Source organism: Strix uralensis, chromosome 12 (assembly GCF_047716275.1).
Source record: "Strix uralensis isolate ZFMK-TIS-50842 chromosome 12, bStrUra1, whole genome shotgun sequence".
In the NCBI taxonomy this organism is placed as follows: Eukaryota; Metazoa; Chordata; class Aves; order Strigiformes; family Strigidae; genus Strix; species Strix uralensis.
Genome location: NC_133983.1, coordinates 14,668,426 through 14,692,361, shown reverse-complemented (window position 1 = coordinate 14,692,361; position 23,936 = coordinate 14,668,426). Strand labels below are relative to the sequence as shown.

The 23,936-nt window shown below is 39.8% G+C and overlaps 2 protein-coding genes across 4 annotated transcripts; both read left to right on the top strand.

Moving 5' to 3' along the window:
- The first annotated feature begins 4,498 nt into the window (after positions 1 to 4,498).
- LOC141948836 (fatty acyl-CoA hydrolase precursor, medium chain) lies at positions 4,499 to 13,672 on the top strand. 2 transcript variants are annotated; one of them, XM_074881765.1, is made up of 14 exons: positions 4,499 to 4,609; positions 5,384 to 5,588; positions 6,412 to 6,556; positions 6,978 to 7,111; positions 7,453 to 7,606; positions 8,464 to 8,565; positions 9,513 to 9,617; positions 9,736 to 9,786; positions 10,285 to 10,425; positions 10,510 to 10,596; positions 11,618 to 11,765; positions 11,971 to 12,102; positions 12,409 to 12,481; positions 12,911 to 13,672. In XM_074881765.1, exons 1-14 carry the CDS (start codon positions 4,537 to 4,539, stop codon positions 13,083 to 13,085), a joined length of 1,725 nt encoding a protein of 574 aa, XP_074737866.1. In that variant the 5' UTR covers positions 4,499 to 4,536; the 3' UTR covers positions 13,086 to 13,672. The 2 variants fall into 2 exon arrangements, with proteins under 2 accessions (XP_074737866.1, XP_074737867.1); XM_074881766.1 differs by lacking the exon at positions 9,736 to 9,786.
- A 4,360-nt stretch (positions 13,673 to 18,032) lies between these two features.
- PDCD2L (programmed cell death 2 like) lies at positions 18,033 to 23,721 on the top strand. Of its 2 annotated transcripts, none has more exons than XM_074882131.1 (7): positions 18,033 to 18,154; positions 18,246 to 18,409; positions 18,551 to 18,620; positions 19,706 to 20,103; positions 21,171 to 21,284; positions 22,922 to 23,070; positions 23,573 to 23,721. In XM_074882131.1, the coding sequence occupies exons 1-7, from the start codon at positions 18,041 to 18,043 to the stop codon at positions 23,701 to 23,703; spliced, it is 1,140 nt and encodes a 379-aa protein (XP_074738232.1). In that variant the 5' UTR covers positions 18,033 to 18,040; the 3' UTR covers positions 23,704 to 23,721. The 2 variants fall into 2 exon arrangements, with proteins under 2 accessions (XP_074738232.1, XP_074738233.1); XM_074882132.1 differs by having other exon boundaries at positions 22,922 to 23,121.
- The last annotated feature ends 215 nt before the right edge of the window (positions 23,722 to 23,936 follow it).

Genomic DNA, 23,936 nt, shown 5'->3' with positions numbered 1-23,936 from the left:
GTAGTGCCAGAATTAAGACTTCTCCCAAATGTTAGAAAAGGGAGAAATGGGCTCCACTACCTAGACTTTTTTCCTTTTAAATTTAGCGATAACTCCCCTAGAAGTATCAACATTGGTAACCTTACTTTCACACTTTTTGTCTCTTCCATGGTACTTTACTTTGGGCTCCAGGCTGTTCTCTGTGCCACCAGTCAGTTCCAGATCCTCTGTTTGCACTGGGTCACAGCCCCTCATTACTAGCACTGGAGAGAGATTCGTTTGTACCAGAATTATTCCAGTCCCCTTACCAGCTGATAGGCACTTGGGCTGCCAGGAGCAAGTCTTGAACACTTCATTTCAGTGTGGTCAAACACTTCTTTCTCTGCTATGTCTTGTTTGTTTCCTGTATCTGGCTCCTAGGCTACTCCAGCTCTCCCAACCATATTCCTGACCACACTGCTACCTCACAGCAGCATTATGCAGGCATCTATTCCCCTCTTCTTTCATCTCCCCTCTGCATCTCTGGAAAAATTTAAGATTGTTCATAGCTAATAATGACCTACAGCAACGACCTGGCCATTCCTTCTTTCTGAATGACTACTGGAAGAAATAGGGTGGGATTTCCTACATCTTTCTGCCCAAATTCTGTTGCCAGTGAGATCTCAGGAGGTGGGGTTAGACTGTTAGCACAACTTCTGTTTTGGTAAACAGAAATTCCTGCTAAGCATCTGTCCTTTCTTTGTTTTAGCTAACGTGTTGTGAGGGAAATATAATCTCAGAATAGTCTTGATAGATTTTCACTGTGTGTACAATTCCTCTGAGGCCCTGTACCACTCCCTTTAAAAGGAGATAAACAGGCAGCATTGTATGTATATGCATGGAATATATGCATATGTTGTAAGCGTATGCAGAGAAGTGCAGTGAAACTGATTTCTTACGCACAGACACAGTGCTAAAAATAAATCACAGTGGAAAACATCAAATGATTTTACTCCTATCTACTTAGGGGTGAGTGCTCTGATACTCTGTCTCCTCCCAGAGACATCCTGATGTAAGATTACCACATGTTAAACAGACAGAGTGTTAAAGCTGTCCAAGCACTAGCTTCATAGACTCTAGCTCTAAGTTTTACACACTCTAGCTTCATTGAATACTTGCCAGGATCTGAGTAAAAAAAAAAAAAAAAACAACAAACTGATCCTGTTTTAAATGCAGATTTCTAAACATTTCTACCACATGTACTTGAGGCAAAATGTAATTGTGAGCTCTTATGGAATTATGGGCCTATAAATGTGACATTTGTCTCTATTTTTCAGCTATTGAAGTCAGGAAAGGTAGCAGTGCATTAAAGTATAAAGAGGCAAATGTCATCCTATGGCAGGATTTTTTCTGATTGATCCCTGACTTATGCATTATTCACTGATTGAGGGTAAGCTGCAAAATGTTCTCTCTTAAAATTAAATGCCAAACAGGATTCAAGAATTCCACTTGCCAGGTACGTAGCACTGTCTCCAGATTACACAAGTTTAGTTTATCTCACTAGAGTAAGAGTTTCCATATTTGCAGAGCGTGTAGGTCATGCTTGTTGATCCATACAAAATATCTACAGGCAAGGGTGTAGGGATCTAAAAACCCATTTGTTTATTATCTTGTTGTAAGTATGATTAGCAGAGTTTGCAGAAACTGGTTTGCACTGGTAATATTTTCAGAATGGCTGCTTCTCTGGGACTGTGGGCAGGGTATGAACTGAGACATTTTGGAGAATGGGTATGTGAGAGAGAAGTAGTGAGCAGAACAAAGATTGAAGAGTAAGGTTTGGAAAATAGTAAATGAAGGGGAAAAAATAAAGTGAAAGCAAATGGGAAAGGACAGAGTTTAGTAAAATCAGAAAAGATCAGGAGATAGAAAATAAAATTGTTTATAAAGATAAAAAATGTTTGTTACAGCAAAAGGAGAGAGCAGCAAGCAGAGTACACTGCATTTGGCTTTGTAGCAAAGGACTCCTCCTGTAGTTTGTGGGTCACAAGTGAGTCGAGGCATGCGTGCCCATCAGGATGTAAGCCAAGTCACAAACAGGGATTCCTGCAGTTCCACCTCACATGGAAACAGTTTTCCCATGCCAGGAACCAAAGCAGTCCAAGGTAAGTGGAGACAGTGAGAGAATTATCTACTCCTCTCTTGTGAGACCCCCCCTGCAGTGCTGTGTCCAGCTCTGGGTCCCCCAACAGAAGAAGGACACAGACCTGCTTGAGCGGGTCCAGAGGAGGCCACGAAGATGATCAGGGGCTGGAGCACCTCCCCTGTGAGGACAGGCTGAGAGAGTTGGGGGTGTTCAGCCTGGAGAAGAGAAGGCTCCGGGGAGACCTTAGAGCGGCCTCCCAGTACTTAAAGGGGGCTACAGGAAAGGTGGGGAGGGACTCTATCAGGGGTTGTAGGGATAGGATGAGGGGTAACAGTTTTAAACTGAAAGAGGGTAGATTTAGATTAGATCTAAGGAAGAAATTCTTCACTGTGAGGGTGGTGAGACACTGGCACAGGTTGCCCAGAGAAGCTGTGGCTGCCCCCTCCCTGGCAGTGTTCAAGGCCAGGTTGGACAGGGCTTTGAGCCACCTGGTTTAGTGGAAGGTGTCCCTGCCCATGGCAGGGAGGTTGGAGCTAGATCATCTTTAAGGTCCCTTCCAACCCACACCATTCTGTGATTCTATAATTTGCAACAGTATTCAAGCAGGCAAACAGGAGTGCAGGTTTTACTACTATACAGTACTTCTGCCCTTGGCTTCTAGGAAACCTTTATCACACAGATAAAGGTAGAAGATAACTTATGCTAAACTCCATCACTTGTACCCCAGGAACCTGTTTCCATTCATTGCATTTGACAGTACATCTTTCAATACAGTATAGACTGTACATTCTTAACAGTACAGACTAATCCCAGACTAGTTTTACTGACCTTTAGCATCATGAACTTCGCTCTTGAGAAACAAGAAAGAAGTCTCCCAGAGAACATCTATACAGCTATAAAAATTCTGCAATGAAGTTATTGTCCACATTATTTTCTTAGAAGCTCAAATTTACATTGTTATCCCATTTGCCAATGTATACTGTGCACTAACAGTACACTCAGAAACAGCTGATACGCACGCTAGTGTAGCACTGGTTGTTAACAGTGTAGTTGCACAGAGCTCAGTACAGAGCCCTGAGTCTCCTGATTAACAGAGCAAATGCTTAAGATACTCAGCATGTGCTGAATGTGTACATTTGAAGGTACCTGCCAGCAGTTTGCTCTCTAACCAGTCCAGTTTAAAGTTGACTGGGATTTACCTAAAAGGGCTATAAATCACACCTGTGCAGATATACTTAGGAAGATTTGGAGTAAAGTACACAAGCATAGCTATAGTACGCTGGACTACTCGGTGTGTAATATATGTGCTGAACTAATTTAATGACTGTGGGTCTTTACAGCCTGCTTAGATGAAAAGAAAGGTTCAAGCAGTAAATCTGCAGAAGTGCTGTGTCTGACAACTGAGAATTCTTGTGATATAAAATTGCAGAAAGCCTTTCTGGGGCAAGAGCTACTGAGCCTTGCCAAAAAAAAAAAAAAAAATTAAAAAAAATGGCAGAGGCCAAAGCTTACATAAAACTTCTACAACCTCTTAGTTAATGTGGGCAGAAAATCTCTTTTATTTCTATTCAGCTATCTCTTCCCTCTTTTTCATATCATGCCCCAATGATGGGGTTCATACAGATGTGCGTTCACACAGAAGTCCATAAACCCTCCTGATTTTTCAGAGGCATTATATGTACAGTTACTGCCCAAATCCTTTAATATTGTTCCCATGCTACAAAAGTTGAGAAATCATCTCTAGTGTTGCAAAACTCATGTATTGTGTTAGATATCAAACAAACATCCCCAAACACACACGACTGAATGACAGGTGAAAGCTAATATTTTTTTAGTATTTCTTTTGTCCAAAAATATCCTTTTCTGAGAACAGAAATCCCTCAATTTTTACTTCAGCAAAAGGGCACTTTTCAGGGGTATTATTTTGGATTTTCTCTTTGTGGCTATACTGTGTGTTTCTTCCATTGAGATATTAATACCAAAATGAAGTAAACAGATGTAATAAAGTAAAAGTGTAGTTCCCTTCCTGGTCTCTTCACTGTGTAGCATGAGGAAATGCTAACTTCATTGTGAAAGATGGTAGTGTTACAGCAGCAGGACAGATCTCCTGCGGCAATGGAAGACTCTTTTCAAAGCATTTTAAAGCACATTGCTGATGCCTGAGGTTTTGTGAATAAGATTTATAAGGAGCACTAGGGAGCCAGTATGAAACTTGTGGTGCCACTCTGCAAGGCAGGAGGTCTCCCTGTTCCCATACAGAGCTGAGCTGCCGCACAGTCCCCTCTGAGGAGTGGCTTACAGGCAGGGCACAACTAGGTTGGCTCACAGCTTGAGTATTGCTTTTCCTAATCAGTGTTTGCCTTGCGTAACAGTTATACTTAACAGAGTATATAAGGCAACACACTGAGGAAGTAAATATGTGACTAGCTTGCAAAATGGCAGCTGGAGAGGACATATTGCTGCTGTCCTTGATTCTCACTGTCGGGGTCACAGCGCTTGTAGCTACTGGTAAGCTTCAGAAGGGTTTTTCCCTATTGCCTTCTGTAAGGAGACAGCACATGTGCAGCTTGCTCACCTAGGGGAACCCCAGCTTTATCGGAGGAGCTGGGCACCGAACCTTGCTGCATAGAAATTAAGTCTGAATAGCAAATAATTCTTAATTTCTTTTTGTGATCTGTTTTCAGCCATTTGTCTTATGTGCCTTTTTTGCAAATAGCAAAATCAAATTCCTGACCCAAAATCTTGTCTGCTGAGGCAGAGCAGACTACCGTACCACATTGGTAATTTGGTATTGAGAACTTTCACACCAATCTTAAAATGAATCTTACCTAAATGTTAACACTATTTGTATATGCTAGACTATTTTCAGGCATGTTAGAAGATTTTTCTTTTGGCTGTACATACTATCAAAGGTCCAGAATATATTTTGTGTGTTCACAGATCTTTTCTTAAAAAGGAAATGCATTTTCTTAATGAGAGCAATCTATTAGACTTTTAACTAACAACCTGGGTCTAAAAGGATTAAGATCTATATGCAGTTACTAATGTGTGTGTACAGTAAGACAATACATATGACATATCTGGGGGAGTTTATACATACGAACTGATTGAAATGAAGGCTGAAATAATGTCAGTTATACTAATTAGAGTTTGTTGAAGCCTCATGTATGAAAATAAATTAAGTAAACAAAAGATGTATATTTAAGTAGCTAAAGCTCTTGGGAAATCTGGCAATTACTTATGGATAGACCAACTATGTGATTTTGTGCTCACATCCTCCAGGACAAAAAGCAGAGCAACCAGAAGTGGTGACCAAATATGGGAGAATCCGAGGGTATCAATTCAAGGTAGATACAGCTGAGAGGAGTGTAAATGTCTTTTTGGGACTTCCTTTTGCTAAGCCTCCCATTGGACCACTGAGGTTTTCTGAACCCCAGCCACCTGAGACATGGAAAGGTGTCAGAGATGCCACTTCCTACCCACCAATGTAAGTGACAAAACCACTGATCTTTTTAATAATTTTATATTATATGCAATTCCAGGACACTGATGTACAGCGCAATCAAAAGCCACAAAGATAAATTCCTTAGTGCTATCTCATTACCAGTTGTAACTGTTACAGTGAATGCATTTCTAAAGACTTCTTTATAAGCTGCTCTTTTTATTGAAAAACAGCTATCTAATGGGCATCAGTGATGAACTAATATGGACCATCACTTTGCCAATAATGTTCTGTTTCATGAGCATTTGGCCATTACTTAGCAATTTTTATAAACTGTGTAGCTTTGGAGCAGAAACTGAAAGAAGCTGAGGAAATGTTGGAATAAAATATTAGAAGAAAAAGGTGCTGAGTGAATCATATGCTTAATGGGACCCATAAGAAATGCAGACCAATTCTAGTCTATATTGTAAATGTCTTACTCCATTTATACTACTGCCGTTGTTTTATAAAAAGCTACAGAAGATGTAAACTAATTAATTTGAATTTTCATTGAAGTAATTTATAGCCATATGTATTTGCAGGTATATTTCTGTAATATTTTAAAACATGCAAAATTATATCCGCATGTCACTGTGTACTGCTGTAGATTGCAGCTCCTTTTTATGGATCTCCTTAATGACAGGTCAAAGGAAGAAAATATATTAGAAGTGAAAAAAACTTTTATATTTTCTGTTGCCAAGAATCTAGAAATGTACTAGAGATTGGTTTCTGGTTTGCACTTTGTTGTTGTGGAAGTACAAAAAAGCTGCACTTCACAGCTTTGAGGTTTTAGTTATTTCTGTTGTTTGTTATTTTTTCATTTATTCAGGTGTCTACAGGATAAAGTACAAGGACAGGTTTTTTCGGACAGTATTACTAATAGAAAAGAAAAAGTTCTTCTCCAAGTGTCTGAAGATTGCTTATACCTAAATGTGTATACACCTGTTTCTACAGAAAAAAAGGAGAAGCTGCCTGTAAGCAAAATCATTATATAACCTCTGTCAAAATTATTTTAGAGCAAACCTACAACCTGTGCTATCTGCAGACTTACAGGTGCAGTTTTGTAATGATGATCAAGTTACATGCTTTGCCCCAGTAAATATTTGCTGAGGTTTAAGATAGACAAGAAATCCTATTTTACAAATAAAATTTTATTGACATTTTAGCTAGGTAATGTTTGATTTCCTCAAAATAATCTGTCAAAAGTCACGGGGCACTGGTATAGTGTACATATTTAATAAAATCAATGTCATTTTGTAGAACCACAGGCCTCATATTCAAAAGACTTCCACCATTTGTGAAATGTAATCTGAAAGAGTCAGGAGTGAAACAGTACAGTTTTTATCACTGGGAGCTCTTATCTGTGCTGGGTTGTTTCTGGTTTTGTCTTTCCAGGTCTTTGTATGGATCCATGGAGGTGGATTAGTTTTTGGAGCAGCTTCATCGTATGATGGCTCAGCATTAGCGGCCTTTGACAATGTGGTGGTTGTAACAATTCAGTACAGATTAGGTATTGCTGGATATTTTAGGTAAGATATTTTATCTCAGTTTTTGCCAAGTGATTTCCAAAATTATGTGTGCAAAGCCTTTGTGAGGAGACGTGCTGAATACTTGCCTGTGCAAAGAAACTATACATTTCTTAATTATTTATGCAGCAGTTGGGAACAATTTACAAGTCCCAAGTCAGCTTCTAAGACTGTTCTTGTTCAATGGCTACTCTAATCTCAATGCTTTCTGAGCCATTTATTTTTCAGTTTTGTAGAAAAGCTCTGTGTAGAGAATGGGAGCTGCTTTTTATACCACAGATTGTATTTTTCTCTGCCTTTTGTCTTGCATTGAGCATGTAAACAAATCTATTGTTTCTCTGCAGCACTGGTGATCAGCATGCCCGAGGTAACTGGGGGTATTTAGATCAAGTAGCAGCTCTTCAGTGGATTCAGGAAAACATCATACATTTTGGAGGAGATTCAGGATCTGTCACGATCGCTGGAGAATCTGCAGGAGGAGTCAGTGTTTCTGCTCTTGTAAGTTCACACAGTAACATTGAATTTTAATTACTTAGGGGAAAAAACACTGTCCACATTCATTTTTAGTACCTGCATGAAAAGTCAGTGAGAGAAAAGGGATGGTTTTATAGTAAATGACACAGCTTCTGATTGATGAAAATGTTCTTTTCATACCCAAATCTTGTCATTCAGACCCAAAATGTTATTCCTCATCTATTAAATTAAATTCTGGGGTTTTTTTGCAGTGCCAAAAACCCAAAAATTTGTCCTTGTGAGAAAAGTCCTTTAAGAGGATGTATTGCCCATTTTCTTTGCTTTGACAGTCACTTGTGCAAAGTAACCGAGGTGAATAGTCATGATAGCTGAACTAGACATGCATTTTGTGACCCAGTGATTATGTAAAATTTTTACATCCACACTGAGCACTTGGCTAAGAGGTTCTTCTTCTCCAGTCTCTCAAAATTTGGTACAGATCACACAGTGAAACCAGGGTTCAGCAATACACATGATAAAAATTCCTGGTTTCTAAGCTCCTGCCCTCTGACCAATAGTTCTTTATTCCCCTTCTGCAGCACAGCCAGCCTATCTTGGACACAGTTCTATTTGATCCATATCTGGCTTGAAGTGTAGTTCCATGAAATCTTGGAAGCAAGGTGCTATGGGAGGGGGAAAGGCAGGCATGAACTCCGTATCCCTGGCAGTGCTGCCAAAGCCCTTTGCATAGCTGAACTATGATCAGAGGCTACAGAATAACAGTCTTATGACAGTTGTTTTCAAAATGTTTTAAATGGCAATTCCTGATATTGAAATTTTAAGTCAGTGGTCAGAACATAATACTTGTCATGCTTGTAATGCTTGTTCTTGCCTTTTTACAGGTCTTATCTCCCCTGGCAAAGGGCTTGTTTCATAAGGCCATTTCAGAGAGTGGTACTGCAGTCAGGGTTTTGTTCACTGAACAGCCTGAGGAGGAAGCACGAGTGGGTATTTTGTGGTATTTTTCATTATTTTTCCTGATAGCTTTGCATATCTTAAACTGTTTGTTCCAAAATGTAAAACCAGAATTTTTTTCTTGTGAAACTTACAGCCACAGTCATTAAAGACAGTATTTCTGTGTGCAAATAAAACATGTTTAATGATGTTTTGCTTTTCAAATACCCAAATATCCACATATTTCTGAGTGAATGCAAAAGACTAAGGAAGCGAAGAGAGAAGGCAGGGAAGAAGTGTGAAATGTAAAGGAATACTATTAACATGTACTGTCTTCAAGAAAAGTTGAGCTATAATTTTTGTCTACAAAATGGCACCAGATTCTGAATACTCCTCTCATGCCCTCCTGTTTGATGCCTGTTGTATGCAAATAAACAAGACTATTCAATTTGTTTGTATCTGAAAAGAAGAACTGACCTCAACCCATTTTTTTTTTTTTTTTTCAACTACAAGAAAGAACTTCCAGGAACCTAGATTTGATAATCTGAGATAGAAAAGAAGCAACATTATAATGAGCTCTGTCTTTCTAATGACAGCTGTTACTTCACTCAAAAAGACATCATCAAGAATGGTGTAATGTACTCTTTGTTACCGTGTACATTGTTGGGTTCTGACTGTGCATCACTCTTAACTCCTTTATGTCATCCTGCCTTCTCAGCCCAGCATGTTACAACTGTCTTGGTCTGGTTCTGTATAAAAATATTTTGGATGTGTATGTTTTGCCCTGAGCAGTACCAGGAGGTGTACTGCTCAGCCCACAGTGTGAAGGGTTGTGAGGGATTCCTATTCTCTACCTCTGCAGCTGTAACATGTCTGGCTTCAGTGATCCTTGTGCAGAAATTTAGACTCCCCCCTGCCGGGCTCTCAGGTTCAGTGGCACATAGAGCCTTCTATGGGAACTAGATGAAAAGTGAGTGTTTGTTTTTATTGATTGCAGAGAATTGCTGCTGCCTCTGGCTGTGAAAAATCTAGTTCAGCTGCAGTAGTTGAATGCTTAAGAGAAAAAACAGAAGAAGAGATAGTACAAATAACACTAAAAATGGTAGGTGAAATCATACTTCTTGCATTTAAGCAACATTTCAAATGTTATGCTATTTCTGTGTTGTAATATTAGGAGAACTTGAAGTGAATGTAACATCTGACTTCGCTGACCTTTTCAGGATTTGACAACACTGCAGCTGTGCTATACCTCACCTGAAAAATGTGAACAGGTTACTTCCCTTTCATTCTGCATGGACTTTGAGCTACTTGTGTTTTGCTGTCATGCTGTACCAAGGGAAGGAAGAGAGTGCATGAAATGTCACAGTTTCTCCTGGAGAAGCTGAAAATTAACTAATATATTATGCACTACTTAAAATTTCTTATCACAGTGATGGCTTCCATGTTCCTCTGCAGTTTCAACACAGAAGTTAGTTTTTTTGCTACTGCTCCACACATCCATAACAGAATTGAACTAACCAAGAAGAGATGGAAATTGGACATCACCTACGTTTCACAAACATTAAAAGTATCAAGCTAATCTTCTCAGAATCTTCTGCCTAGTGCAGAAAAACTTTCAGAGAAAATGTAGAGATTACTTAAATGCTAATACTTCTTATATTTTCACTTGTCACTTTATTTTGTTTTGCTTTGGAACTACAGTAAAAATCTGAAATTTTTTTCTAGAAGCAAATTTTCTGTATTAATGAAGCTTTTTTTTTCCCCTCTAGCCTTCCTTCTTCATCAGTGCATCTGCAGATGGTGTATTTTTTCCAAAGAGTCCCAGACAATTACTATCTGAAAAAGTTATCAATGCAGTCCCATATATAATAGGAGTAAATAACTGTGAATTTGGATGGATACTTCCTACAGTAAGAGACTTATAATGTTGTTATTTATATATAATTTTTTGAATATAATATTTTCTAATAAATATGATTCTCTCTATCATGCAGATAATGAAATTTCCTGCTTATACAGATGGTCTGGATAAAGATGTTGCACGTCAAATTTTACAGAGCTCCTTAGCATTATCATTTAAGGTAAGAGACCAATTTCAGAATAACCCAGTGCTGCTTCTTCACTGGTCTGGTTCTATATTTGTATTCTTGGAGGGGTACATTTGAGAGGCAAACTTTCTTCTGTTTGACAGCTTCTTACTATGGGGCGGTAATGGGCAGCAGACATGGTGTATTCCTGTTGACACTAGAAACTGAAAATACACTTTAAATTTCTATCCTAAATGCTAAATCCTAAAAAAGAAGGGTCTTTTAAAAAAGTAGTTCTGTGGAAATCCAGGAGTGATTCAGGTACCTTAAACATAGATCTCTTGTGACATTTTAGATACCCTAGGTTATCCAAGACATGCATGGTACCAGGAGGTATGACACAAGACCTATAGAACACACCGTTCTGAAGCAGTAGCTGGAGACTTGAAAGGGTAACCCGAGATGTTTAAAATGGCACTGAGACCTATGTTTAGGTATCTTGACTTTTTGCTTCCCTGTAATTTACAAACCTCTTAGCCTTCTGGTTCCTTTGTGCTCTCCTGAAACTACTAAATATAGAAAAATGCAGATTAATAGGTAGGAATTAAGGATTTTAGAAACATGGCCAATACTTGTAATGGGTCATTCTGTGTCATGAACTCAGAAAGGCAGCACCCAGGTTTGTTCTGAAAGGGAGAAAATTATGGCCATCTACAACAATAAATTAATTTTATGAAATCCAACAGGATTTCTTTTCTCTTATGAAGGTTATTTCTACAGAAGAGAGAACAGACTACTGTATCTATTTATCAGCATCACTGACTGATGTTTCTCTAAAGATGTTCGATCTTTAGATCTTGCAAACCTCTTTTCCCTGAGAACATCTACAACTGGTAGCTGTGTAACTCCCAATTCTGAGCTCTGAGCCACACTCTGACACAGTTGAGGATTTTTTGTGAAAGAAGGTAATGCTTGGGGTTTAGCCAGGGACGTGCAGATGGTACACTCAATTAGTGCTGTTACTCTTTATAATATTCATCACCATTATAAGAAATATTTTTATTGTTCATTTCAGGATGTTACTTCTGAAGTTGTTGAGCAAGTATACAGTGAATACATAGGGAAGGCAGAAAACCGTGCTCAGGTGCGAGATGGCCTTCTCAATGCATTAGGAGACCCTTTGTTTGTTCTTTCAGCCATTGAAGTGGCTAGATACCATAGAGGTGAGTCTCTAATTCAGCATCTATTAGAAGAAATGTAGAATTCCATCCTGGGGTGTGTTTGTGGACAGTATGCATCACACTTCATTATCCAAAGAACTGATAGTGTTTTCATTTTACCAAAATAGCTTGTAATGAAAGTTTATCATCTTTGGCGGCAGGCATTTTCAGCTCTCAAACTAACACTCTTCTGTATATTTTCTGCTAGATGCTGGTAACCCAGTCTACTTTTATGAATTTCAACATCGACCAAGTTCAGCGACAGGTGTTGTACCAGAGTTTGTAAAAGCAGATCATACAGATGAGATTGCCTTTGTCTTTGGAAAGCCATTCTTAGCCGGTGATGTATCCATGCTTACTAAAATATTCCTTTTAAAACATCACTATTATTCATTTTACTTAATGGAGAGCTTTGGAAGAGACTTTCTCTCTTAGAAATATCAGAATCAACATAAACATTTTCCATCTTTAGTAGTAGTTACTTTTTGTGAAATCATTCATTTGCAGTTCTAGAGCTCTGCTCAAGTAAAACTCCCATAGCTCAGAGTAACAAGTAGAACTGATTACAGTCTATTGGAATTAATACAGCTGCTACTTTTTTGATGATTTAGCTTTTAATGTTGCCATTTAATCTCTCACTTTGCAGGGTATGCTACAGAAGAAGAAAATAAACTTAGCAGAACTGTTATGAGATACTGGACTAACTTTGCTAGAAATGGGTGAGAATCATAATGCTAACTGGCTAAAATCCCAAGTTTTGTCTGTGCTGACTGAAACATAATAGCAATACTTACATGGTGGTTCCTACAAATTTGGCAGAATTTGAGATAAATATTGAAGCAAATTATTTCTATTCTTAATGTTTGTGAGAAAAACCTTTTAAATGAACCTGCAGACCAAAAAAAGAAAAAAAAAATCCAAGAGCTATTACTCCATCTGCAATGGAGTTTTAAATCCAAAAGTAATGGCAATTATTAAACTTTTGCTATTCCACTGATGAGCATTTTGATAAAAACCATCCAACTATGCAGGTACTAGAATCATGTAATCTGGGCTCTTATTAGTTTTCTGAAATGCCCTCGGCCTGAGCAGTCAGAGCTCGATTGACAGGCAAATGGAAAGCTAACTTTTCATTATATTATTTCCAGAAATCCCAACGGAGAAGGCTTGGTCCATTGGCCTCAGTATGATCTGGACGAAAGATACCTGGAAATAGACCTAATGCAAAAGGCAGCAAAGAAATTGAAAGAACGCAAAATGGAGTTTTGGACACAGCTCACAAAACAAGTGATGAATGAAAGGAGAGAACACACAGATTTATAAGAGTTGTGGAGAGTACAGTTTGATTTTAAAACCCAAAGTCAAGTCAAACAAAATCAGTTTGTCAGGATGCAGAGTTTAACAACCACCTTCTAACTCACTATTATGTAATCTGTTGTCATGATCACAGTGAAAGGACCGAATCAAGGGAAATTTGGAATGTTTGTGGGACTAAAAATCACTATTTAATGAAGCAAGCAGAAAAACCCTACAATCTTTCAGGCTCAAAAAGACCATGGTATCTACTCAGTGGATATCAAAACTGAATAATGCTCCTGTGAGAAGGGGGAATGAGGGGGAAATTGGCAAATATATTGAAATCTGTAAGAAATTATCTATACAGAATATATCATGATTGTCAGAATATATTATATGCTTATTGCCCTCTTCTTTCAGAAGAGGATGGTCACTTGTCATTCTTACACTCTTTCCACATTCTTTAATTGAAAATACCTTGTAGGGAGCAGACCATCCATCAAAAAACATTTGTGAAATGGGCTTGACATCTCACAAATGAGGACAGAAAACCTCTACTTGATTTCTTTTGTTATAAACTGTTATAAATAAATGTTGCTTTTGATCTTTTGGAACTTCCATTTCTTTCACTTAACTGATATAGGCTAATTCCAAAAGGTTAAATCACACCTGAGGAGCCAGAAATGTACCCAGTTTCTTTCTTCAACCTAAAGGGTTTCAGATATGAATTTTCCGTCTTTCTTTGCAGGCCCTGAGTCTCAAGGCTCTAGGGTTTTCACAGACTATTCAGTGGTGTGATTATCTGTTCCTTAACCCTTCCTGGCAAAGAATTCACAATTCACTGGATGGAGGGAGGAAGCATTGCTGGCAGGACAGATGCCCACTGAAACAGAGGGAAGAGCAATCTGTGATGTTGTTCACTGTATGTTGTTAGCTCAACGTTGTTCGTGGGCCCACAATGGGAAGACCTGCTGATATGAAAAGCATGCACCCCCAGCCTTCCTCCTTTCAGGGGCACTAGCAGCTGTAATCACAGTTTTGGCGTATCTGGAACGCGTCAGGGCACACAAGTAGTGGAGTGGGTTTTTTGCAAAGTTACATGACAAGCAAGACATGCTTGCCAGGCACAAAGAAACACACAATGTAAGCATCCAAGAATCTACAAGAACGCTACTTGTAACAATAAACAAACGGCAATAAATTAGCTCTAACTACCCCCTTAACTGATGTTGAGCTCACCCTCCCATCTCCCACAGCACCCCACAGTCTATGGCTACTCTTCCCAGGAGGGGCTGACAGCGACACATTGGCAGCCCAAGTTCCTGCCCACAGGCGTTGATTTCTTGAGGATGCCGCCGCCTTCCTCCTCACCTCAGGGTTCACTTGGGCTTGCTTTTACACACTGGTGGACCTCGAGCAGTGTGATCTATACTGCACCTCTGCCTCGCTATCCCCTTTTGTGCATTTTTTACGTAACTTGTAAAAAACACTAGTTGTTATCATTACTTGCAGAAAGCCACCATTAAGTAACAGCTAATTGCAGCAACAATGTTCAACCATACTGCTAGCTCTGTCCCACATTTCTTAGTGCAGTATATGGGGCACACTGGGCATTTTATTCCTTCCCCTGTTTTGATCTGAAGTAGCCTTTAAGTCTGTTACTGGTTTGTTTGTTGAATTAGCATTTCTGTCCTTGTAGGTTCACAAAAATCATAATCTTAAACAAGATAGAAAACAATCCCATGTGTTTGTGAATGCAAAATCATAGGTATAACTTCTGTGGAAAAGTGAGGCCTGTTATTTTATTAGGCACATATGATAACAAAGTAGTTTCTGACTGTGTGAGAAGAAGCATTCTATCTGTCTGTCTACTTTAAAACTCCAAATATATAGAATGATATGCTCTCAAACAGTTGAGAAAGGAATAATACTAAGGCCACAATGTATAGGTTAACTTTAAGTAGCAGATTCCTACATTATGCTTTATACCTTTAATATTAATGGTCACTTGATATCAATACTCAGCTCAGCTCAAGGTAACAGTACATATACATTAAATACAAATGTATGCAATGCACCTATATTTGAAGAAAATCTTAGCAGCATATTTAGCTGATAATATTCAGCAAGAACTGCTGCTGTTGTTCTGTTTTTCACATTCTATCAATAGAACACTTAATCTTTTTTTAAAATGTATTAATTATACATAATTTCTATGTTGGCCTTTCTAAGTAAGTGACCAAGTATGTTTGTTATGTGCCATTCCTGCTTCTCAGGCCATCTCTCCCCTGGCAAAGGGTTCCACAGGGCTATCTCAGAGAGTGGAGTTGTAGCCAGAACTCTGATAACTGCCTGTCTTGAAACACAAGCTAAAGTAAGTAATTTAAAAATTCATATTGTTCCATATTTATTACTGACCTTTTAATATTGTAGCTTTCCACACGTTGATGCCTCCTGTGAAAAAAAACCCATTTGCACACCCATTTATGATACTGCTTTGTTCAAACTTGCAAATACTCAGTATTGTGCATGCTGTTCTAACTTATTTATGTCACAGCTTTTACATGAAACATGACTCTGATCTTCAGCTGTTATGGAAGGAATTGGAATTCTGCAAAATCACTTTGCATTCCCAGCACAGGGTAGTTGATGACTGTTCACTGTAACTCAGTTGCTGAAGAAAGTACTGCCCACAGAGGAGTAAGTAGAATAGTTAATATAAGAAAATTGTCAGTCTTTTGTTATACTGACTGCAGAGAATTGCAACTATGTTGGCTGTGAAAAACCTGGTTTGCCTGCAGTGGTTCAGTGTTTAAGAGAAAAAACAGCAAAAGAGATGGTAAAAATGGTAGCTAGTGCTGTACCTTGTTTTATAAGACAGAATAAATCCTCCTCTAAGACTAGGATAACTTGAAGCAAAACCATTGTATGACACTCGCTTGGCTTTTGCAGGACTTCACAACAGTGCACTTGAACAATAGTACTGCACCTGAAGAATCTCAACAGGAACATTCCCTACCCTGCATTTCAGGGTGGAAATGCATTCATCACAGGAATGTAAACAATCAATGCTTTTTTTTCCCCTGGGAATGGTTATGAACCAGGCAGGCTTGCGAATACCAAATAGGAGAGCTAAAATTGCAAAAATGGTACTGGCCAGCTTTGCACAGTCAGTTGTGTCACCTTTGTTATCCACAAGGCACTTCCTAGCAGCTGCCTGATTTTTCAATACAGTGTGCAAGAAGGAAGGACTGCATATTAGAGGAAATAATACAGCATTTATCAAACCTTTCTAGGAAGTACAGTCATTGAGAAAGCTCCCCTTTTTGCAAAACTGACCTTTTGTTAGCAGCTGTTTAATCTGTTGCCATAACCAGTTTTTCTGTATCGCTGTGCTGGCTTGTCAGTTCTTTTGCAGTCTTACCACATAAACTTATTTTGACCCTGTTACTCATCCAATCCTAAGAAGCTGGAGTTAGAAACTGGTTAACAAGTCACTTTCTGTCTTGAGCATTCAGTACTAAATTCTTGTGTAGTACTAAAATTATGTAAGAGAAACTCAGAACAAGGCCTGAAACTTAGTTACCTTTGACATTATATATTATAACTAAAAACAGGTCACTTGGGTGATTTCTTTAGGTCAATACTAAGGAAGCTGAATTATCTTTCCAAGTAAAACCAATATGTAAGTAATAAATGGGTACTTTTTTCTCCAGCATCCTTTCTTTATTGATGCCTTTGTGGCCAGTATATTTTTCCCTAAAACCCATCACTGCTACTAGCTGAAAAAAGGATCAGTGCAGTCCTGTACATAATAGGAGTAATGAACCACGAATTTGGATTTCTGCTTCCAACTGCATATATGCAATATCCAAGATGCACATAATACCTTTTATACATATGTTGATTTATTAACTATTCAGGAGCATAGGAGCTCACAAAAAACATTCTTTTAACTCTGCAGGTGCTGAAATAACCTCCTTTCGCAAAAGGATTGGACAAAAATGTAGCATTCAGGCATTAGAGAGCACAGAGTCTTTCCCAGTAAGAGTCAATTTTGATGTGCTAATTGACTTTTATCTAGTGAGGGCTGGTACCTCAGCCTAGGGCCCTTCACTTCTGGGTTACAGACACTGCAGCAGAATTCCCCCATGTACCCTGGTGTCCTTGAACTAAGCGCCAGGTGGGGGGGCGTGGGGGGCATTAGGCTGTAGTTCAGACTCTGCAGAGGGTCCATCGTTCAGGGTCTCTGAGGCTGGTTCCCAAGCTCCAGGGATTGTTCCACATATCTGAGAACAACTGGTCCCAGAAGGGAATGGAGTGAGCTTGAGATAATTCTGTGGAAACTCACAACAAGATTATTCAAACGCTGTCCTCCTTATGCAGGTGATTTCCACATAGGGAAACCAGCAGATATCGCTGACTGGTGGCACCTGAGCCGGTATGGGTGTAATTCCCCTCTGCCCCCCTGCAAACCTCCTGCGTCCAAGTGGAGCTGTAACAAGTAACGACTGAAGCACCAGCTGACTTTTGATTACTTGTCTCTTAGACAATCTAGTGTACTTTTATGAATTTCAGCACCAACCAAGTTCAACTGAATGTTCAAAACCAAACTTTGTAAAAGCAGGCCATGCAGATGACATTGGCTTTGTGCTTGGAAAGCCCTTCTGGGCAGGTATCTGGGTTTCTAAATAATGTTTACTCATCACTTGTATTTGAGCACTGTTACGATAAAAGCATTTCTAGTAAAATTGTAGCATTCCTCTAGAGCACTCCCTTCTCCGCAGCCAGTCCTGGGACGCCGCCTCACGCCAGGCGGCGCAGGCGCGCGCAGGCCCCGCCCACCGCCGCGCGCATGCGCACAGGCGTGCCCCCGCCGGCGGGGCGTGGCGGGCGGTGCCGGGAGGGGCGGGGGAAGGAGCGGCCCGGCGGCGCGTGTCCCCTGGCGGCTGCCGTAGCGGGGCGCGCGGGGCGGTGCTGCCATGGCGGCCCGGCCGGCCGTGCTGCTGGGGCTGCGCGACGTCGCCATGGCGGGGCCGTGCCGGGGGGGCGGGCAGGGCCCCGCCTGGGCCACCAACAAGCTGGGCGGCTCCGCGGTAGGGCGGGGGCGGGCCGGGCCGGGGGGAGGATGGCGGTGGAGGGGCCCGCGGAGCCGCTGCAGCGGTGCCTATGCTGTTCGTCTTGCAGGACTGGGTGCCCTCGGTGCGGCCGGGCTGTCCGCGCTGCGGGCTGTGCGGGGCGGCGCTGGCCCACCTGGTGCAGGTGTACTGCCCGCTGGAGGGGGTCCCCTGCCACCGCCTCGCCAACGTCTTCGCCTGCGCCGGGAAGCGCTGCTGGGGAGCGCCCGGCGGGTGAGGACGTGCCCGGCGGTTGTGCCCCGAAACGGGCGCGGCTCGGCTGCGGCTGCTCGGTGCCCCTTCGGCTTCAGCGGTTAGTTCCTTACACGTCCTTTTTTTTTTGTTCCTTACATGTGCTCGTGCGGCGTGTTAAAGCTGGAAGGTGCTGCGTTCCCAGTATTTGGAGCCACAAGGAAAGGAAACGCAAGATTACAGCGTAAAACAGGTATAACTAGCAGCTGCCTGCTCGGGGGCTGGCCGTGTTTCAGTGTGCCGCATGTAGTGCAGTATTGAGGAGACTTTAATATAAAAATGTAGTTGAGTTGGATGAGTTTCGCACTTGTATGTACTTGTCCCGTAACTGTTCTCAAGAAGTTGTGCTGTATGCTACTTTTGAGTCATGTATGTGGTCATGTGGAGAAGTCATGGTAGTGGAATTTTTGACACCGCGAGTACTCCATGTCATTTATAGAAGATTAACTTCTTGTTTGTGATCTGTGTTAGGCGTGTTTTAAAGTGCAGATTGCAGTCCCACTGTATGGTCAAAACTGCTATTGAATACTTGAGTGACCTAAACATTATTTTTAAACTTTAAATGGCAAGGCTATACTGTTTAAGTTTGCATCTTTAAGATGTTTTCTTTATTTTAGAATTTTAAAAATCTATTTAAATTAGATCATCAGCTTTAATTAATCTGTCTCAATTATTGTTAATATATTTCTGGTATTTTTACTTGTGAAGTAAAACTGCATGCTGCTTTAAGAAGATTGAAAGAGGAGGATGGCTATCAAACTAGTGATGACAGGCAGAAAGTGTTTATTCTGCTGGTGCATTTGCAATGTGAAATTTTGGTTTGTGGTAAATGAGCTTATACGCTGATGAAATGATGGTATTATCGGCATTGTTGTCATTGATGATGTTATTATTTTCCTCCCTATTCTGCCTTTTGAGTGTACCTGTGGTGCAGTAACTGCTTCAGATAAACGTACACAAACTAGCTGTCAGTGGTCATGCCAGCAGCCAGGGCCTGGCAACATGATGTACAAAGGCCGCTCAGAAAGCCAGTGAATTTTTGTTATGTTTCTCAAGCATGAGATGGTTTCTGCCATAATTGTGCTGCTATGAAAAGTAAACGTGGGTATGCTGTTAAGTACCACTGTGAGGAGAATAGGTGAAATAACACTAAGTGTTAGGTTAACGTTTCAGTTTTCTTACCTGTTATGAAACTGTACTCAAAGTGCATTAGGGTGACTGATCTTGACAATGTCCTTTTTCCTTTTTTTTCGTTGGTGGGGTTTTTTTTTGTCTTAGAAACAAGAATCAAACTTTGCTGCAAAGGATTGGTGCGATGAAGCAGATGACTGGGGAGTCTGTGATGGAGCAGAATCTCCTGCATGTGCCTCCCTTCAGCTGCTTGGCTTAAATGAAGCAGTGAGCAGCTCCTTGTCCAGAGAGATGGAGTGTACATCCCAGTTCCAACAGCTTTGCTTGTCTGAAGCTATGGATGGGTCGGGTTCCCTGGATACGCATTCCCCAGTCAGTGAGGGAATGGCAACATTTAGTTCAGCTCCTGTGTTCCAGTCCTTTTACATTAGTGTGGTGGATGAGGAAGACTATGCTGGTTTCCTTGACACAGATCATGTGGATAAGCTATTGAAGGAGTATCAGCAGAGAGAGGGTGTTGATTTGGAACAGCTGATGTCAGAAAGGTGAGAACAGGTCTGGATTTCATGCTGAAACTAAAGGGATTATGTAGTTTCCTGTATGCTGATTGATAATCTGAATCTGACTGTCACTAAATCTAAATGGTTTTTGTTCATAACTGGGTCCTTCAGGAATCATTGGTGTGTAGTACTTTGCTGGAAGAATATGACAATGCACCCAGTTCTGTCAAATTTTGGGTTATGCAGAGATGCATCTATTTCTGAGTGACAGAGCAGTTGGAACGTCCATGGGCTCCAGATAGAGCAGTGGACTGTCAATCTCTGAAACCAAACCAGGGTGGTTTAAACAGCATCTTATCCTAAATGGCGTGAGCTTATATTGTTACATTTGTGGGGTTTTTTTTCTTTACAAGGCTAAAGCTTTCCTTACATTTCAATTACATTTTTAAGAGTTTAATTTTGTCTGGAGACTGGGATGATGGTAAGACTCCTGAAGATTTTGTAGAGGTTGTCTGAAAAACAATTTTTGAACGTAGTTACTGAGAATATTTTCAATATTAACTCATGTGATCACAGTGACCACTTATATCCAGACCATTTGTCTTTTGATTATGTTAACATGTACAGTGACTTTTCCTGAATTGTGGACAACATTGAATTTTTTGATAACTAAAGGTACTGTCAGTTGCAGAATCTGCATAGAATTCTTTTTCGTAGTGGTGTTCCTGTTGAATTTTGTTGACCTTTATAGAATCATAGAACTTTCATTACACTTAATTCAAAATTTAGAAAGACAATTTAAAAATTAGCAAAACTTCTGAGAAGTTACTAAAGGAATTATTTTTAAAGGAATAAGCAGGTATTTGGTGCATTTGAATCTCATGTGATAGTTTTAAACACTGTTAGTAGTAGTAAGCCATCAGAAACTGAAGAACTGGAAGCAAAATGTTTGCGACCTCTACCAAGAATTGCCTCTTAATTTAACGTGTATTTTTTTCAGTGTACTTAGCATAATTTAATGTGAACGTGAGGTAACCATTGCTTATTGAAAGCATGCATATCGTACTGAAAACCTTATTGGAACTTTTGTTTCTTTTCTTGTTCTCTTATAGTTTTGCAGGTGAAGGTGATAATGAAAAATATGAGAAGAGTGAAGTCAAAAGCAGGGACTACACATTCCATAAATTTATGAAAAGAATATCTGTGTGTCATGAACAGATTTTGAGGTATGTTGATCATCTGGTTGTAACAAGGAGATACAGAGGATAGAGATGGATTGTTAGTACATCAAAATAAACCATTTCATTGGAAGTAGATGTATATTTCTGTTTCTTAATTAAAAAAATTGCTAAGAGGGCTGTTACTATTTCTGTGTGGTCAGACATCAGTGCCTGGTTGGGCTTTTTTACACAGTCTAAGTAGATGAGAAGCAAAGCAGGATCAGAGACCCCAGATCTGGCTGTGGGAGACTTTCTTCAACATAAGACCTAATGAGAGCAGGCCTAGACTGTCTTTGAAGACTCGCTGAAATCCAGGCATAGAGGTTTTCACAAGACTGTTCTGAGGTGGAAGCATAATACGCAGTGGTATGCTGTTGTGATAGATTTCCAAGGCTATCTGCTCCTCTGAAATTTTGTAATTTATTGTAATTGCTTATGTCTCAGTCCTTGAGATGTTACTGAAGTAAGAAATCACTCATTTTAAAACCCAGGTTCTTCTGCAGCTTATTGTGATTACCCCTCAGGACCCTGCAGTCTTCAGTTCTTGTAAATCTGTTGCTCTTCCTAGAACAAAAGCAGATTCAACCTCAGAGCAGCTACTTTCCCTAAAGAGGAGTTAATTCTGAATGAAAGTATAACAAAGAGTTCAAATCATGAATTATTCATAGAACCAGATAATACACGTGGTTTTCATGGATCATACCAAGTGTTAGTTTTTAACTTTGTTGCAGAGTGCAGCCTATCTGGTCAAGCTGGCTCAGTGTAGTGACAGGACCTTTGTTTATCAGGTTTCCAGAACCAGGTGGAACTAACTGATACCTTTTTGATGAGGAGGTAAAGTTTGAGGGGCTGGTTACACAGATAAGAAACATTAGAAGCTTTCATTAATTATTTGTCAAAGATTATACAGAAAACTGTGCAGAGTGCAAGTAACATTTTCAGACAACTTTTTTTCACTGGATCTATCCCTTTGCAGTATTATGCTCCCTGAATTTTCTGTCCTCCTAAAACATCACCTCTGGTGATCCCTATGACTATGACTAGTTACAATCTTTATGTAGCCTTCTGTTTCCCCTTCATGGGTATTGTGAGTGTGCCTGTAGACCCTCACTTCTCCTGGGCTGCCAGATCTCTGTTGAGCTCTCAGCACAGCACAGAATCCCCTGCTTGGCATTCAGTGGAAACAGTCTTTGATCTCGGTTTCCTGTTAGTTGTGGCGCTATGATGGCTCTTATAAATAAAACATCAGTTCCGTGGCATAACTGCAGTGGTTTTGAGACCTATTCTGTGCTGAGTATATGCCACCAGTTAGGATTACATTTTTCAGGAAAGTGTGGTTTGCTTAATTAAATGAGTACAACGTATTTTGGAGGTGTCAATTCAAAACTTTTATCTCCTTTGAATCCAGCTCTTTCCATAAGACTTTCCAAGTGTTGACCTTCCACATGTTTCCCCCTCCCCATTTTTATTCTTTGTTTAAGGACTCATCTGAAACTTAGTTAATGATTGTGGCTCATAACAATTTTTTTTAATTCAAGCAGGTTCAGAGGTTTCAGAGAATCCTGAACACTGTTGCCAACATGTATGCTTTTGTATGAAATTTAGATTCAAAAAATGAATGCTTTTCTTTTTTCTTCTCTTAGATACTCTTGGGGTGGCCAGCCTTTATTCATAACGTGTCCTCCAGCTAACATTGACAAAGATATTCCAGCCTGCAGTAACTGTGGAAGCAACAGAATATTTGAATTTCAACTCATGCCAGCGCTGGTCAGCATGCTCCAGAGTGATTCAGGTGTTGACCTTTGACTTAGCTGAATGAATACTAGAAACAGTCACCTTCTTGGTAAAGTTTAGTGAACTGCAATTTGGATTGTTTCTTGCTAACCACATGCACTGATGTGCTTAACTTTGTTTCCATTATGGATTTCACTGAGCAAAAGATATAACTCAGGTTTATGGAGACTCTATGATTGCAACTTCATTTGCTCACTAGTGAACTTTAATAACAGCAATATAGATAATTCCATGACCTTGGGAGTAACTTGTCTTTATTGCCTCTTAAATGAGGCCTTGGAAAATAATAAATATTGTCAGATAAGATTGCAGACACTTAAGAAGCTCTTTGAAAATTCTGAGTCAGCTTGCTTTAAAATCTTTAAAATTAGAAAATGCTATGTACATAGGAGACTGAATATGAAAAATATTGTCTGAATTGGTGAAGTATAGCAATAAGCAATAGCCTCTGATTATGCAATTTTTCATACCTTTACATACTTTTACTGCTTTGGTTTTAGATCTGTCAGTGGAATTTGGAACAGTTCTAGTTTACACATGTGAAAGAAGCTGTTGGCCAACAAATCATCAAACCCCTCTTGAAGAGTTTGTTATTGTACAAGAAGACCCAGATCAGAGATTATTTAAATAAATGGTATTTCTCCACATAGATGGAAAGTCTGTTGTTTGTTTTTTTTTTACTGCAGGTGAAAGTATGTAATTATGCAACAGAGTTTTCCTCAGAAGTGGTGAAAAATTCATTTGATGACATTGCTTATTTCCAAGAATAACTGGTTGAAGTATATATTAGCATACCTCTAAAATGTGGTGACAGAAGACTGGCATACTTTGGTTACACATGGAAATTTAAGCATAGAGATTGTT

Coding starts and splice junctions, on each gene's coding strand:
- LOC141948836 (XM_074881765.1), top strand. CDS start 4,537: ATGGCAGCTGGAGAGGACATATTGCTGCTGTCCTTGATTCTCACTGTC. Junction 6,557..6,977: donor AAAAAAAGGAGAAGCTGCCT/GTAAGCAAAATC, acceptor TTGTCTTTCCAG/GTCTTTGTATGGATCCATGG. Junction 12,482..12,910: donor ACTAACTTTGCTAGAAATGG/GTGAGAATCATA, acceptor TATTATTTCCAG/AAATCCCAACGGAGAAGGCT.
- PDCD2L (XM_074882131.1), top strand. CDS start 18,041: ATGGCGGCCCGGCCGGCCGTGCTGCTGGGGCTGCGCGACGTCGCCATG. Junction 18,155..18,245: donor ACAAGCTGGGCGGCTCCGCG/GTAGGGCGGGGG, acceptor TTCGTCTTGCAG/GACTGGGTGCCCTCGGTGCG. Junction 20,104..21,170: donor GAACAGCTGATGTCAGAAAG/GTGAGAACAGGT, acceptor GTTCTCTTATAG/TTTTGCAGGTGAAGGTGATA.